Here is a 12,303-nt window from a genome sequence, read left to right on the forward strand (position 1 = left end):
GTGTATAGTAGCTGCTGTAGTGATTGTGAGAGCACTGGTGTCAGTATATCTACCTATCCGAGGCCCTGGAGTCTGCTGTTGATGGTCAGCTTCCTTCAAGGTGATGTAATCTCCAGAAGGGGGTCGCCTGCTTGTCCTTCTCTTTCAGTAGGTCAGGTGCTGGATGAGAGGGCGCCACTGAGGGTCACGCTTCACTGCCTTTTATCCCTTTCTGGCAGACTTGTGTGATCCCCCAGGATCATCTTGGCTACCCAATTCTGCAGGTCACTGTTGCAAGTGGGTCTTGAGTAGTACCTGACAGCTGTTAATCACAGGGGTTTCTGCCTGCTGGTACTTGAAGTTTTGGGAGTCCACCCTTGACTTATTGACTTAATGGCCGTATTGTCATGGGTTACAGGAATAGTCCATAGGGTGAGTGCTCAGTTCCAGGAATCAGTTCTTTAGCTTGATTAGCTTAAAATGGAGTTCTTTTGGCTAGTCTTTGTCTACTGATGATTATCATTCACTCACATTCACTCAACAGATATTATCACTTTACAATTTCAATGCAGATTTAACAATGGTCCAGGGTGTAACTTCATTCTACAGGCAGTACATTCGTTAGGAGTTTAAAAGTATAAAATACAAAATACAAAATGCCATGGTAAAAACAAGACAGATGAAATATGAAAATGCAGTGAGAAATATATAAAAATGCAATGTGAGGTAGTGAGGATCAAAGGTTACTGGGGACAGTAAGTGAGTTAGGTTAGCACAGGATATATTTACAGTCTTTGCAGTGGATATTTTAGTTCTTTTGTTTTCTTTAGTGACACTGAGCTTAATTAATATGTACATGTAGTTTCTAGGTTTCTCTTGCAAAAAGCCACTTCAGCTTTCTGGCTTGCTCTGAGCCTTGCCACACCCATGCAATGAGTGTGCTACGTCTCTGTCAATACTTAGAAAAAAGAAACAGACAAAATTGGTGGGTGCAGGCAAGAAGGGGCTTGTTATATCCATGTCCAGAAGGGAAATGTACAAAGGAGGCTTTCTGCTACATGATAATAACAAAAAATGGATAGTCATTCAGAGTCATTCAGAGTGGACTGCCTGGTAGCCTAGCCCTATTCAAGCAAAGTGTATTTTAATATAGTCAAATGTAAGGGCATATATTTAATAAAGAATTTAGTCCATAACTACAGAATGAGCATCTCACATCAGTGACTCTGAAAAGAACTGCGATGTCATAATGTACAAATAAAGTCAACAGGAGCTTCTATTGTGATGCTATGGCAAAAAAGGGCTAAAAATTCATTGAATATACAAATGAGAATAATAGGTAGGAGCAGAGAAGTGGTTTTACTTCTGTATATGGCATGGTGAGCCTGATAACTGAAATCTGCATCCAGTCCTTGTACCCAAGTTTTAAAAAGGATGTGGAAATCTTGGAGAGGATCAGCAATAACACCAGTGTGTCAAATGTAAAGTCAGATACATTCACAGTGACAATGAGGCATATATTTTTAACAGTGTGGGTAAGTAACCATGGGAACTAACCATGAAATTGGTGAATTCTCCATCTCTTGGGGTCTTCTAATAAAGACTGGCTGTCTAGAAGGCATGCTTTGCTCAATCACAAGTTATGGGGCTCGATACTCAGATAACCCTGTAGGATTCTACAGCCTTCAGTAACCAAAATAGATTTGATGATCTAATGATCTCCTCTGTCCTTAAAATGGACTCCTCTAGATTTCATTTCCCTGTTACACAAAGGTTGGTTAAGCAAACATCACTATGTAAGGAGAGTCAACCCCCTTAAAGTTAAGCCTACCTCCATCAGTGGTGAATTCTTTATTGTGCTAATGGTAATTTTACCCACACAGTTTACATTCCAATGTTTTATATTTATTTTGTCTAGTTTGTCTATTTTATAGTCTATTTTTATTTGGCACTTTGTCAGCATGTTCTGGAAGATATTAAGTGTTGTGAGTTCCACCTTAAAAAGGTACTCTGTGTATTGCACATACCTCTGCCAACAGGGAGGGCTTCTGCATTACAACACTGGTCAATGAGTTGGTGACAATGTTCCACCGTGGACTCCAGCTGGGCTTTGTCGTAAGAAACTCCCAAGAACCTCACCAGCTGCTCAACCATTGTCGCTAAGTCCTATAAGAGAATGTTTAAAACCCATTAAAAAAGTTAGAAGTTGCCAAGATTAAAAGTACAAATGCAAATGAATTTGTTGAACTAAGTTGCTGGGTTTTTGGTTGTAGCTGTGTTGGTCTAAGGACATAGGCAGGCAAGGTTGTTTGGGAAGATATGATATCTTTTATTAGACCAACTGAGTAGCTGGAAAAAAGTTCTTAGCAAGCTTTCAGGTGCAGTCACCCTTTGTCAGGCATGGGGACTCTCTGCTGGTCTGAGACTCCAAGGAATGAGAGAAGCTAAAAGTGTGGAAGGATGTCACAGTTTCACTGACATCCCTCCACACTTTTAGCTTCTCTCATTCCTTGGAGTCTCAGACCAGCAGAGACTCTGTATGCCTGATGAAGGGTGACTGTATCCGAAAGCTTGCTGAGAACTTTTTTCCAACTACTCAGTTGGTCTAATAGACATATCACATCTACTGAAAGAACCTTGCCTGCCTTGAACTAAGTTGAACATTCCAGAATAGCAAACTGCATTTTGTGCCATTCCTGAATGGAAAAATGCGATTCCCCAAATTCTCATATATATGAAAATAAGGAAATACAAAGCTAAGGACCCACCACATACTGTTCACAGGACTATCAAAATTGCCATTAAGAAACAAAAACCCTACAAATCTAGAAGACAGGGAAGTGCAAAGTTAAGGTGTCACTTCCCATCTTAAACAACACCCCAGCATTAACTCTGTTCACCTTGCAATGCCAGCATCTTGTTTGGGGAGTAGAAGATATGTATGTCTGTAATCTTTGAAGGGTAGAAGAAAGTAACATTCAAACCATGCCCCCCACCCCATATTATTGTTGGCCGTCTTAATTAGATTTGTGTAGCTGGAGATTAAGAGAACGGTTCAATGTGATCTTGTAGATCAGCAGTAACAGCATCAAGGACTAATGAGGCTCCCCATTTTGGAGAACCTTACTGACCTGTATGGACAGGATTTCCATAGTTATACTGGAATTATCAGGAAGCACCAGGTTATTATAATGTTCACTGTTCTGGCTGACATCCCTAAAGAGGCAGAATTAAGACTGGGGTTGTTTAATGTGAGAGGCTGAAACTTATTTTGTAAGTGACTCATTAAATTTTGTTTGTTAGTTTTTTTAATTCTGTTTTATGTACCTTTATCATACAATTTTCTAATTCCTTAAATTATAATCACTATCTATACCAGATAACAGAAAATTCCTTATAATATCTGACTTGCCTTATGCATATCTTCATATTTGAGGAAAAGTACATTGGAATCCATGTGGTGTTCCCAGAATTCTTGCACATGCTCAAACCATGAACCATATCCTACTGCAGAGACAAAGGATATTATGACTGACACAAAAAATGCGAGCAATTCTACTGTGAATATCTTTTGGAAAGAAACACATAAGGAAAACAAGCATTTTATACTTCCAAGAAAAAATTGGCTTACTTGCTTTGGTAGCTTTTCCATTTCTAACAAGGTTTTTAAGTGAAAAATACTGCAGTCTACACCATTGCGATCGTGCAGCACATGCACAGAAAGTATATTTAGTCCTAAGGCGTGTTGTTATGGTGAGGTGGTAAATGTAAAAGGATGCCATGCTGCGTAATAGCACCCCCTTTTGAGCTCAATACTGATTCAGTCTTTATAAGGTGAAGGGAAAGCAGCAGCAAATTGTGCATGCAAATTCCCAGTCACCATGCATATCACTGATTGGTTATGAAAGATATCTGGAGAATAGCATGCTAAAAACAGTCAAAGGGAAAGTATCCTGACAGGAGACTTGGGGCAGGGGAGGAATTGGTGGTTCTAATCTTGCTTGAATCTTGAGGACATTCCTGCAATGTATTCTGCATTTCTGCTTCCCATTACACTTGACTATACTTTGCAAAGCCCAGATATGGCATGGGTAGAGTAGCATGTAGAGGCTGAAAGTGCATTATCTCCACTGGATATATACCTCTTCTCCACTGTCTCCCCACATGCAGTGCAATACCTATGGCAAATGACCCTTTTTCATACATAGGCAAGCATTGAGGAAGTGACCTTACACATCCAAATATTGTTCTGGAAACAACAGTGAAAGTCAAAGGTGAAAATCTATATCCATGGTTAAACATTTCCCCACCCCAAAGAGCACAAAACTACTCTTTCTGTTGATTTTAGATCGTCCAGGAATCCTTATGCTCATCCTTAGGAGTGGCAGCACCTTGCCTGAAGCATGACCTCTTACAACTGGTGTAAATCCTGAACAGAAACATTGACTTTGGTCTGTTTACACCAGTGTACAAAAGATCAGACAGTGATCCTTGCTATCTAGATACACTAAGGAAAGAAATACATTTTTCGGCCAAAAGAAAGTGCATTCCGACACATGAGTAAATGTGTTTAGGTAAACAACCCAGCAAAAAATGCATGCTGAATATCCGAGTTTTTAGTTGTAGCTGTGCTGGTCTAAGGCAGGCAAGATTCTTTGCTTAGACGTGATATCTTTTATTACACCAACTGATTAGTTGGAAAAAAGTTCTTAGTAAGCTACAGTGGTAATAATAAGGTAAACAGGAGGCTATAAATAAAATGGAAATGGTAGGGAATCACGAAAAAAAAGGACAGAGAAGAGGGGGAGGGGAGGGGACCTACTAAATACTAAAGATCTACTGGATTTTTAATCTACTTTTAAAAATCTCCTTAAATTTTTAATCTAGCGATTTACTAGATCATCAACCTACTGGATTTACTAGATCTATGGATTTACTACAGCTACTGGTTTTACTAAATGTAAGGATTTACTAGATCATCAACCTACTGGATACTAAAAATCATGGACTCAGTATAGACATGGATTTATGACACATTACAATCTGCCTGACGTCTGATTCACCTGGTACCTGCCTGATCTGACCTCTCACATCTCTCCTTTCTCCCCCACCTTTTCTCCCCTCCCCCTCTTCTCTGTCATTTTTCTTCCTGATTCCCTACCATTTATGTTTTATTCAGTCTCTTTTTTACCTTATTACCACTGTAGTGTTTTCCCTTTAACCTTTTTGTCCTCTGTTTTTCCCCTCCCTTCCCTGTTTTACCTTTTGTTTTTCTAATTTCTACCCTTTTATATTTTCACTGACATCCTGTCATGTTTTTAGCTTCTCGCATTCTTGATCTCCAACTATTCCCATTTTCACAGACAGCCTCTTCTCCCCCTTGTAATTTCACAGTTGTCTACCTCTGACCCTTTTTCCCCCTCTTTCCCCCTGCCCTCTTTCCCCTCCCCTCCCCTGCTTTATCTTTTGGCTTGCTTATCTACCTATTTACATTTTCACTGACATCCTACCACACTTTTAGCTTCTCTCATTCTTCGGAGTCTCAGACCAACAGAGACTACCTATGCCTGAGGAAGGGTGACCGAGCCGGAAAGCTTGCTAAGAACTTCTTTTCCAGCCACTCAGTTGGTGTAATAAAAGTATCACATCTAACGAAAGAACCTTGCCTGCCTATGTTGAATATCTGCCATTCATTTATTATTTGTCATTCATCTGTGATCTACCCTAATTCCCTGTAAGTGTTAAAATCAAGCAGGAACTGTAAACATTAGGTGAACATTTTTCCATGATATTTTATAGAAATATATTGTCAGCTAATTGTGGACAATTTTTTTTTAACCATTATTTTCCTTGAAGTTCTACAAAGAAGGTGTCAAAAACCTGCAAATGTCCCATTTTTTAACTTCATGTTTTGAAGTCACCTTGCATTTAGCAAAAGCCTGCACACATTTCCATTTCCACTTTAGCAAGGGGCCCATTTTATGTGAAAATTTGCAAACCATGAGTAATTTCTTCTTTCCACAAAACAGACCCATTTTGAATCTCTAGAATGACATAGGGAAAACTGGAACATTGAGCATTGTCTCATTTGTTATTACTTTTCCCCACACTTCTAAACAGGCAGTTTACATGTAGGCTGTACTCATTTAAACAAAATCCTTTAAACAAAAAATGTTATATGGGGCTCCTAAACATGCCAAATACTTAGATATAATGGTGCAGAGCAGGAGTCCATACAAAACAGTGCTGACACAGGCTACCATTTTGCTATGTGAGAAATCCCCTCATGTTTTTTGAAGACGATGCCAAAGAATGATGTCATTTCCTGATTCTATCCTTTAATGCAACTAACCATGTGCCATTTAAGAGTAGAGCCAGAAATGAACAGACTTTGTGTAATGGGGAGCATCAGGAGGGGAGAAGGATGGAAAGAGTGATGTCATGTTTGCTCACTACTTCTTCCTCCAACATGACTCAGGCCAGATAAGCAGGTTTTCTGCTCCTTTCATTCCACTTGTGGGGGGAAAAAACACCAGAGGATTCCTGAGTTAGATTTATTATTTTATAAAAAGCCCCAGTTGTACAGCTATAGAAACACAGAATAGGCTGTAATATTTTACTGAATCTATGATGTTATGATAAGCAATGCAAGATCCACTGAACCCACTATAGACACATGTACATTATATCTGTGAAGCTTCTGCCCACTAAAAAGGAGAGGTCCCCTTTCTCCCATCCCCTCATGAACCCCTTCACCAAACTCTATGCCAGTCTCCATCCTGAGGGTTTGAATAGAATAAATTGCAATGCAAGTGGAATGGCACTTGAATAGAATAGGGTTTGAATAGAATAAATTGCAAGTGGAATGGCACTTGTGGAAAACATAAAAATTGTAAATAAGAACCTGTTAATACCCTCCATTCACTCACTCTTAGGAATGTAAACTTGAAGGAACATCTTGGGTCACTGAGTCAAATCCTCTGATCCTGCAGGTACCACACCATGGGCATGTCTAGACATGCATTAATGTGCCATTGTTACTGTGCATTATGTTTAGTACCTCTAATATGCAGTAGTGCCAGTGCACGGTCATTAGCATGGCTTTTGCTGTAACATGCTAATGCACAGTAGAATTAATCTACTGCCCATTGTCTCATGTAGACACATCCCATATAATCTGTTTCACAGACTGATCAAACTCCATCTTAATACTAGTTAAGACTTTTTTCTCCTCTGCTATTTCTAATGGAAGGCTAGTATGGAACCTCACTATTTTGATGGTAATAAACCTATTTTCTAACTTCCAGAGAAAATGTATTCATGATCAATTCACATCCAGTTGTTGTTGTGCCAATAATATTCTTCAGGTAAAATAGCTCTTCTCCTTCACTGATATTCACCCTCAGATATATTTACAGATGACAATGCTGTCCCCTCTTAGGCTTCAGTTTGCTAGACTAAACAAGCCAAACTCTTCTAGTCTTCTGTCATAAGACAGGTTCCCATGACCCTAATCATCTTAGTAGCCCTATCTGCGCAGGATCCATTCTTTTACCCTGTAGAATCCCACATTAAAATTTACAAGGTAGCTGCAACCAGTACCATCAAGCTGTATAACCTGCTACCTGGGAGCTGTAGGTTATCTCAGTGTCAATGAATGATCACAGAGTCTTTGGTGCATTGTTAGGGGTTCATTCCATGGGATGAACTGTTGGGGCTCATGTTGTGTCTTCTTTACTGGATGAAGAGGAGGAATAAACCTCACAATGGAAAAATTCCTAACTTATTCAGAGTTAGACCCTTTCTCTTCCCAGCCTGAGTTATATTTCTTTCTAAGAGTGTTCTTCCAAGAGGCACAATACCTCCAGCTCCTCCAAGACTATGCTGACAATACTCTTCTTCTGTGATTAACTCCACAGCAGGCTAGTCTTGTAAAATACAAATACTACACTGCTGTGGAGTTCTATTCAGCACACATGTAGATGCTGCCCCCAGATGGATGGGATATGGGGTGCTTCAGTGTAGGGCTAGCTGGCAGGCAGCCCCCATGCTGAGGCACACTTCACCCCAGCCAGCTGTGGGGATGGCTGCTTCGCCATCTCCACATACTGCTCTGTGGCTGGCTGGGGCTCATTCTGCATCAGTACGGGGTCTGCCCACTGGCTAGCCCTGCACTGACATGCTGTGCCCCAGCCAGCCTCCCTGCAGCACATGGAAGAACCCTGTTGGGGCAGCACTGGGCTGTCAGACTTATCCCCTGGGTCTCCTAACAGCCCAGACTGCTCCGACTGGGCTCCATGTGGTCTGTACAAATAATCAATAAGATCCAGAGTTTATTAGTCTGCATTAGCTGTCATGTAGACATGCCCGTTAGGGGCAAAGCTTTTGTTTTAGGTTTTGCTAACACTTCAGTGCCAACAAACCTAGAGAAACTGTCATAGTAAAACAAACTAGTGGCCAATCCGCTGTAGTTTCTTGTTTCCATCAGCAGCGAAATCCAGATATCTACATGGAGGAATCTGTCACCTGAACCCAGCTAGCCCTGGGCAAAAAACCTGTTTGCAGTGTCCATATAACATGTAAAATATTATCAAGAATACAAATGAATAGCAGTGCAATAGTAAAGTATGGAACACAGAGGTGACAGGTGGCAATAAATGTTTAATGGCTTGTACTGTACCAAGAGAATAGTTCCTTACACTTGTCATTCATAAACCTCCTACAGAATTCTTGGAATGTTCCTCTGTAGCTCATGGTTCTAAGGGAGCGGTGAAACTGGTAATAGGAAACTACCAGGTCTTTGGGGTTGCGAGCCATGTATATTACCTGTGAAGTGAAAATATTACATCTTATTAAAATGACATTTTTTTAAAGCACAGAAGTACCAGATGCTGGTGCAGCTAATCCAATTCTCAATTGTTTTTACCTTGGAATTGCCATTATGGAGATCTGAAGGCAAAAAACGATATGGTAGGTGGCTTTTTATGAGACGAGGAGAGGTGAGCTCCTGAAACAAAATGGAAAGCAAAACCATTTCTCAATGCAGTTAAGCTGTCTGGCGTTATTTCTTAAATTGTCAAACTTAAGGTTCTTTACTGTACTACTTGACACTCAGAAACATGCTGTTCAAACTAATGGAGACCTGAATGTCAAAATCATAAATATGAATCTTTGCAATAACTCGTAATTTGAAACCAACTGTTTTTTTAAGATAATGGATGGGATATTCAAAAGCTCTCATGGTTGGTGTAAAACTCTGCTCCCAATATTGTGAGTATGCATGGAAACAAATAGCTGGAACAGGAGAGCTTTTGAAAATACCAACCTGAGCTGCATTACTAAAATTATTTTTTTAAATTTCACTCATTCATTTTAAAATACATTTAAAAACAAGTCCAGGAAAAGCAGACAATCAAATGACTGTATTGGTGTTTTCTGTCAATATTTTAACTTTTTATACCCGAATCTTTGAAACAATAATTATGCTACTAAATGAATAGCCTGCTGGCAGTTATGCTTGTATGGCTGTATATAATTCATGTACATAATTCTATGCAATCTAACAGCAAAAAGACTGAATGGTATTATTTATATCTTGGAAGCAGCTAGGACCTCCAGTCATGGACCAGGACCCCACTATTCTGGGTACTATACAAATACAGAACAAAAAGAGAGTTTCTACCTCAAACAGCTTCCAGTCTGAAGCTGCAACTACACTACATTCCCTACACTGACACACCTTTCTTGGCATTTAGAGAATAATCAGTGTAACAGCAGGAGCATACAGCTCAGCATGGAGCAGCCTCCTCAACACTTACCCATTCTCTCAAGAGGAACTTGCAGTCAACCCTCGCCTCAAGAGAGCTACTGTAGCTACACTACCAGGAACACCCAAGCTAGCAGTTGAGACTAACCCATATTTTAATACTATAAAAGCCTAAGTCTGTCTGTCTGTCTGCCCGTAATGCTTTATTCACGCTCTGACTGGCTGACGGAAATAGCCAATCAGAGTGCTTCAAGCATGGGGGGAGCACCACTATGATTCTGAAGCCGTGCCAAGGACCAGACAGGGGATGGGGGAGCCAAGGCCAACAGTGCTGGCCTCGGCTCCCCCACCCCGCTCCCTGCAAGAGGCAGAACAGTGGCAGCATAGGGCGTTAGGTGGCAGCACTCCATCCCAGCTCCCTCTCCCCCGCCACCCCCATCATTCTTGACTGGCAACTGGCTACTACATATATATGTACAAAGGTAGCAGCCACAGAAGTGACTGCAATGTAGACATTCCTTTAGTCGCTAGTTTTTATAACTGCCTCTCAAGGAAACAGGAAGTTTCTCAAACAAAATGCTCTGCGCTCCAGCTACTGGACAGAGATCACTGCAATAACTTCTTTGTAGAGCCAGCAGGGGGAGAGACAGAACAGAGACGAGGGAGGATCTGCCTGATTTGGGTGTATACCTAAGCAAGTGGGAGAATCAGGAGCTTTCTATTTAGTATATTCCCTAGTCAGAGCATATAGGCCACTGAGGAACGTGCCTAAAAACATCATAAAGTACACCACAAAATAATTAAATTAATTTAAAAACAACTTAATACAATTTGAAATCATTAAAACAAACTGACCAGGCCCAATGACAAAAAGGCAGAAAAATAACAAGATAGGAGGGAATGATAATAAATATAGAAGGTAAATAAAAACTACCTAACTGCTGGAAAACTTGCTGATAAATAATTTATACCTTGATAATGTCCAGACCAGGCTGAGGGTATTCCAGGACTGGAAGCTGTTCATCTATATTCATTAATCCAATTTCATCTGGATCAGCTCCCTGACTCACTAGATATACCACTTCCTGTAGTAAACCCGTGCCTGTAAAAATAAACCGAACAGGAAAGAACATACTTGTATCACTGTCCTAATTTAAAGAGGGGCATATGAAAAGGAGCCCTATATATACAAATAATGATAATTTATGTCCTTGAGAATCTGCTGCAACCTATTCTCTGTAGAAGCTATGAAGGTATTCTCTACAGATTTATATAATTTCAGTTGTCCTTTTGTGTAAAATATATGAACTATTTCTTTACACTTCTTCATATAAATATGATAATCTCATTCCCACCACTTTTAAGAATTTCATAGCACTTTACAAATTGATTAAAATTTGTAGCCTGAACATTATGTAGGTAAATATTATCTCCATTTTAGACATGAAAAATGGAGCTGTGTTTGTTCACATTTAGTAAATCTCTCAGTAGCAGTAATATGAACAGAGCTCAAATGAATTAATATCCTGTTCTAAACATAAGGCAACTCTACCATTATAATATAATAAAAGCCTTAGTCTGTCTGTCTGTCTGTAACACTTTATTCGCACTCTGGTTGTCTTGGCTACCAATCACAATGCTGAATGTAACAACCAATCAAAGTGCTCTGCGTGCGCGCGCGCACACACACACACACACACACACACACGGCGGAGTATTGCCATGACAGTGGGGACTGAGGGACCAGAGCAGGGGCCGAGACCAGCGGTGCTGGCTTCGCCCCCCGCCCCCCACCAGTCCTGCTCATTGGGTGCTGACAGAACAGCGCTGGCCCTGAGCCCCCGCTCCAGCCTCACTGCTGCCAGGCCTCAACAAAAGCTGGCAGGAAGGGGGAGGTGGCAGGCAGGAGGTGGGGACAGTCATGTTGCCCCACCACTGCCGGGCCCTGAGAACAGCTGGGAGGGAGGAAGGGGAGCCAGGGGGGAGGGGCTGCGCATAGCTGGATGCACAGCAGCAGCAGTGCGGGGTGCTGGGTGGCGACTGTGGCCACTGAGTGCAAGCTTTTCCCCCCTCCCCATGCCGGGGGGGCGGTGGTACCGAGGGGTGGAGAGGTAAGGGGCACACACGGGGCCAGAGGCAGAGCAGCAAGCAGCGTGGGGCAGTGGGTGACAGCGCTCTATCCCCACTGCCCCCCCATCATTCTTGATGGGCAACTGAATAGTTGTATGTATATGGATGTCACAATTTAGGAAATCTGCCTATGTACAACTTATGAATTCTAGTTAATTTTATGTCACACATTCTGAATTCTGGTTAATTTTATGTGCACTTAAATTAGTATGTCACTCAATATAGTTTCACAGTTTCATAGTTTCTAGGGTCGGAAGGGACCTGTGTAGATCATCTAGTCTGACCCCCTGCCATGGCAGGAAATAGTACTGGGGTCAAATGACCCCAGCAAGGTGTTCATCTAACCTCCTCTTAAAAACCCCCAGGGTAGGAGCCTGCACCACTTCTCTTGGAAGTTGGTTCCAGATCCTAGCCGCCCTGACCATGAA

At 41.2% G+C, this 12,303-nt stretch overlaps 1 protein-coding gene across 2 annotated transcripts in view; it reads right to left on the minus strand.

Moving 5' to 3' along the window:
- Positions 1–12,303, minus strand: part of SULT4A1 (sulfotransferase family 4A member 1) — a 58,037-nt gene that overhangs the window by 11,858 nt on the left and 33,876 nt on the right. For both annotated transcript variants that reach the window (XR_002096965.1, XM_019515745.1), the window contains exons 2-6: positions 10,717–10,847; positions 8,906–8,986; positions 8,679–8,805; positions 3,392–3,486; positions 2,007–2,145 (exon numbers count right to left, since the gene is read on the minus strand). Coding sequence is in view for 1 of the 2 variants with exons in the window: in XM_019515745.1 (XP_019371290.1) it covers positions 2,007–2,145; positions 3,392–3,486; positions 8,679–8,805; positions 8,906–8,986; positions 10,717–10,847 (573 nt within the window). In the remaining variant the exon portion in view is untranslated. The remainder of the gene's footprint in view (positions 1–2,006; positions 2,146–3,391; positions 3,487–8,678; positions 8,806–8,905; positions 8,987–10,716; positions 10,848–12,303) is intronic.

This window comes from Gavialis gangeticus, unplaced genomic scaffold (assembly GCF_001723915.1).
Source record: "Gavialis gangeticus isolate Ggan-Ray unplaced genomic scaffold, GavGan_comp1, whole genome shotgun sequence".
In the NCBI taxonomy this organism is placed as follows: domain Eukaryota; kingdom Metazoa; phylum Chordata; order Crocodylia; family Gavialidae; genus Gavialis; species Gavialis gangeticus.